The following is a 5,116-nucleotide window of genomic DNA, read 5'->3' as shown; positions in this document are numbered from 1 at the left end:
CAAATTATCATGGTCCACATACACCAAGGAGATGCTTGCAATCATTCATGCCATACGAACTTGGCGACCTTATCTTCTCGAGCGGAAATTCTACATCCAAACTGACCAACGGAGCCTCAAGTACTTACTCGAGCAGCATATGGTCACACCGAAGCAGCAAAAATGGGTTGCAAAGCTACTTGGCTAAGATTATGAGATACTTTATAAGCCTGGCAGAGAAAATTCAGCAGCCGATGCCCTTTCCTGTGTGATAGGCTCTCCAACTCTTAACGCTTTATTTGTTTCGCAAGCTCAAATCTAGGAGGAAATAAAAACAGCAGCTGAAGGCGAAGCTTACATGGACTACATTGGCCAATTGGCTGCTACCAACTAGGCCTTCCCTACACAAAGTGTAATGGGCTGATATTATACAAAAATTGGGTGGTGGTGCCTCCCAAGTCCCAAATTTCAGACCAGTTACTGCATGAGTTCCATGACTCTCCTCTTGGTGGCCACTCTAGAGTGCTGCGCACACATAAACTTATCGCCCAATAGTTTTATTGGCATCAATGTATCGAATGGTGAATGAGTACGTCTCATTTTGTGATGTTTGTCAACGAGCTAAGGCTTCTACGTTGTCCCCTGCTGGTCTCCTACAACTGCTGCCCATTCCTTGTCAAGTATGGGACGACATCACCATGGATTTCATCGAAGGACTGCCTCCATCCCAAGGCAAGATGGTAGCCGAAAAATTTGTCGATGGCATCTGTTGAAGGTTGATGCTGTGCTGGAAGTTTGGTTTGCCGAATGTGTGAAATCCTGGAAAAGGTTTTGCTCTGCATGGACGTGCATGGGAGTGCTTCACGGTTCAGTGGTTTAAGTTCTACTGTAATTTAATGTTAATCCTTGTATTTATTGGCTCAGCTTTTTTGTAATGATGTTGTCAGTATTTTGAGTGGTTTAGCTGAGATTAAGGAAAAGCCTCTGATGGTTGTTGAAACAGTAAGTAGAAGTATGTTATATGCAGACTTTTGTCTAATGAAAAATACGTCCAGTTTTTTAGTTTTTTTATCTTTCTTCTTCTTTGAACAACCAGCATCATAAAAACGAACAGCATCGTCAAGTTGCACAGCCTGCCCAAATCAATCATCAGTGACCATGATCCTATTTTCATAAGCAACTTTTGGCATGAATTCTTTAAATTGTCTAGCACACAATTGAAGATGAGCTCCACATACTATCCACAAACTGATGGTCAATCCGAAGTTGTCAATCGTTGTGTTGAGTAATATCTACACTGTTTGGTTCACCAACAACCACAAAAATGGTACTTTTTTCTTCCCTGGGCAGAGTTTTGGTATAATACAACCTACCATGCTTCGACCAGAATGTCACCTTTTCAAGCTCTGTATGGTCGACCTCCTCCCATGATTCCACACTATTAGTTGGGCTCTTCTCCTGTTCATGAGGTTGACCAGAACTTGGCCTCATGCAATGATCTACTCAATCAGCTCAAGCTCAACTTACATCAAGCTTCCAATCGGATGAAACAAATGGGTGATTCAAAATGGCATGACATCGAATTCAATGACGATGACCTTGTTTTCCTTAAACTGCACCCTTATTGCCAGCAAATAGTGTTCAAACGAGCATCTCTGAAACTAGCTCACAGGTTTTATAAGCCCTTTGCAATTGAGAAACGCATCAGCAAGGTAGCATATCAACTCCAACTTCCTGTAGGTTCTGGCATCCATCCGGTATTCCATGTTTCTTTGTTTAAGAAGAAGATTGGTGATTCAAGTGCAAGTTGTCCTACTTTGCCACCTCTCAACGATAACGGTGCCATCATTATAGAATCTAAGGAAATTATAGATACTCGTTGGATTAAAAAGGGGGGAATTTTTTTGAAGAAAGCTTGGTCAAATGGAAACTCCTTCCCATTGAAGATGCCACTTGGGAGAATGCTGTAGAGCTACAAGATAAGTTCCCTAATTTGAACCTTAAGGACAAGGTTCCAGTAAAAGTGGGGGGTATTGATAAACCACGAAGATCTCAGCGTGTTTCTTGGTCGAATCAGAAATACTTGGATTGAGTCTTGGGCTGCAACGTTCAAAGAAGAAGTCAATTTGTTGTTGGAGTCTTATTGTCAGTTGGAGTCTTATTCTTCTGCAAGTTTGTTATTTCTGCTTCCATGATTTAATTTATGTTTAACCACAATAGTTGTGGTCATAAGTTTAGGAAGAGTGGTTAGAAAATATATGTATTTAAACTCTTTCAATGAATAAAAAAAGACAAAAAAAATTACCCCAAACTTGTGGTTTGTTCTCACCCGAAGAGAGCAACTTACCTTTATTTCAGGAGCTTTGGCTGGGACCTAACAGTGATGATGACAATTAATGGATTAGGATGATTATATTTAGAATTAGATTTAGGGGTAATTTTATAAAACTGGTTTACAAATCGGTTAACCGGAACTAAACTGATAATTTGGTTCAGTTAGTAACCGGTTCAAGAGGTAATCTGATCTGATTTCGCTTGTTATTACCCTTTGAACCGAAAAACTTGTTCGATTTGAAAAGCAGGCAATCCAGTTCGGTTAACTGGATTTCCACACCCCTAGTTAAAGTTAACGGTTTTACAACGTTAAGTGTCCTCTCATTTCTTTTATAATATTTGTGTCGTATAACTGTAAGATTTTGTTAAAAGTGTCCTTTGTTTTATAATAACCCCAAATCCATCAAAAAAATATTAATAGAGTTAGCTTAGGCCTTAAGGGGAGGTAAGTGAAAAAGTTTTTAAATTTCGGGGATGCGTTTTTTTGCGTCATCAACCTTGGATAGGTGCAATTTTGTCCTTCAAAAATTAGAAAACTTGGGTTAAGCTATTTTGCGAAATACTTTCCATTTAAAGGTTAGTTTTCATTTCACAACCTAAAATAGAGCTAAATATAATTTCTCTAAAATGTGTTACCAAAACTGCTTAATTATTGAAAATTAACAAGGAATATTGTAAACAGTTTCAATATGCATGGCATAATGCACCATTGCACCTGGCTTGGTGAACTCTGTAATTTAATTAAAAGCATTAAAATTATGAAACAACATAAAAGATTATCATCAATATAAAGGATAGAAGGTTGTGTAACTTTCTGCGATCCGGAATCGTTAAGTTTAAGAGGAATATGTGTATTACAGTTCAGGATCTTATATCATACGCAACATAAAAGCCCATTAAAAAGCAATTAATTCCCTTACTAAACCAACTTCACCCCATCCAATCATTACTCCTCATCTGTGCATCAATTCTTAGGACAAATTGCCGCTTCCATCATAATCAGTATCATTCAAATTCCAAAATCTTGACTCGTTAGTTATTCTGTTAAACTCTTGCCAGTCTTTCTCGTATATTGGATGGATCCCACAACTTCTCATCTCCAATGCTGGCCCCCACCTAAATGAAATCTCCATCTGGTCATATCTATTACGAAGGAGCCATTTACTACTTTTCCTAGAAAAATATAGTAGCCAAAGATGGTCCGACTCAATTTGGCCAAACTGCTCCTCAAAATATAGGAGCCTTTCATCTCGCATCTAGCCTCATGTGAGCAGTTATCCCCACGTGTAGGCAGATGCTTATGGACCGTAAAAACAGAGCACACAACATATCCCACCAACTTACTATTATTATACAAATATGGCGGCCTTTCTATTCTTATTCTACAACCCTCACGCTGATTACTCAACTTACCATTTATATATAAATCTGGAGCCTTTTCTATTCTTATTGAACAACCCTCACTTTGATGACTAAACCATTGAAGAATTTCACTTCCTGGAACTACCAATCTAAACACAGTGTCATTTCGTAAAGCTATCTCATGGATGTCAGATCTCTCTCAAATTTGGCGCTTTCTGTACACAAAAAAATGAAAAAAAAAAATTAAGAACAAAAAAGTCATACTGTTGAATAAACGTTTAAAAACGGAGGGAGATAAATATACAGAGAAAAGGAGACTGACCTTATTAAGATGTTCTTTCAACATTGAAAATGCCATATTGCTGCATCCAGTCAATTTCAAGCAGTTTCCACATGAAATATTCGACAAATTTGAATTGCATAACCTTAATGTATTCGACAATGTTTCCAGTGAAGTACGACCACTCACATCAATTAACTGAATATTAGATGAAAGTTCTGGTAAAGATTGAAGTCTCTTGCAATCGACCTAGTAAAGAGTATGAAGCTTAGAAAGATAATTGAGGCCTTCGGGTAGTGAAACAAAATTGTTTGCGCTTAGATCTAAAAGATGTAGTGAAGAAAAGCTACTAAAAAAATCACTAAGGATTGATTCGTCCTCTAGGTTGCAGTCGTTGAGAACCATATATGCTAAAGTAGCACACTGACCTGACAAAGAAGGCAACCTAAAGGCAGTGGAATCTGAACTTTTTCTTGGCATCAAACTGGTGAATTGGTGTGACGCCAATGAATTTGATTGTGGAACTTTGCATCCACAAAAAATTAATTCATGAAGTTTGTTGATGAGGAAAATAGACGACACTGGTTTCCTTATTGCAGTTCCACTCACATTAAGGACCCTCAATCTTTTCAATTCCCCCAATGTCTCTGGCAAGTTTTCATGTTTGGAGCAACCTGAGAGAGTTAGACTTGCAAGAGATTTCAAGCCGTTCATAGTAATTGGAAGACTCACAAGATTTTTGCAGTCATCCAAATTGAACCGTGTAAGTCCGACTAGTAGTTCAACAGACAATGGCAGTTCTTTAATAGCAGTTTTGTCTAAAGCAAGCTCTGATAGACAATCCATACTACCCACAATCTTTGGAACACTTCTTCAGTTTTGAGCAAGAAGAAGCTGAACTTTTAAGAGATTCCATATGAATATTTTCTGGAAGAGTTGTAAGACTTGTACAAAGTGTCATATCCAGAAGAGCAATATTTTTGGGAATCAGCAAAGATGGGTGGATTTGGCGCAACTTCTACACCTTTAAGAATCACCTCCTCAAGATTTACAGCTTGTGTGAAATCTGGTGTCTTGTTAGGTATTGGCAGTCTTTGAAACTGATGGATCTCAGTATTGAAAAGCTGTTGAAAACGAAATAGGGCAGAAAAAGAAAAAGTA

At 38.1% G+C, this 5,116-nt stretch overlaps 1 protein-coding gene across 1 annotated transcript; it reads right to left on the bottom strand.

The window, feature by feature from the left end:
• Window positions 1-3,863: 3,863 nt before the first annotated feature.
• Window positions 3,864-4,801, bottom strand: LOC116120531 (probable disease resistance protein RPP1). The gene is made up of 3 exons (XM_031406486.1): window positions 4,565-4,801; window positions 3,998-4,204; window positions 3,864-3,890 (listed from the first exon to the last, which is right to left on the bottom strand). The coding sequence occupies exons 1-3, from the start codon at window positions 4,799-4,801 to the stop codon at window positions 3,864-3,866; spliced, it is 471 nt and encodes a 156-aa protein (XP_031262346.1).
• Window positions 4,802-5,116: the final 315 nt, after the last annotated feature.

Source organism: Pistacia vera, unplaced genomic scaffold (assembly GCF_008641045.1).
Source record: "Pistacia vera cultivar Batoury unplaced genomic scaffold, PisVer_v2 Contig94, whole genome shotgun sequence".
In the NCBI taxonomy this organism is placed as follows: Eukaryota; Viridiplantae; Streptophyta; class Magnoliopsida; order Sapindales; family Anacardiaceae; genus Pistacia; species Pistacia vera.
Note: the sequence above shows the minus strand (reverse complement) of the source record. Positions and strands in the feature narration are given on the sequence as shown.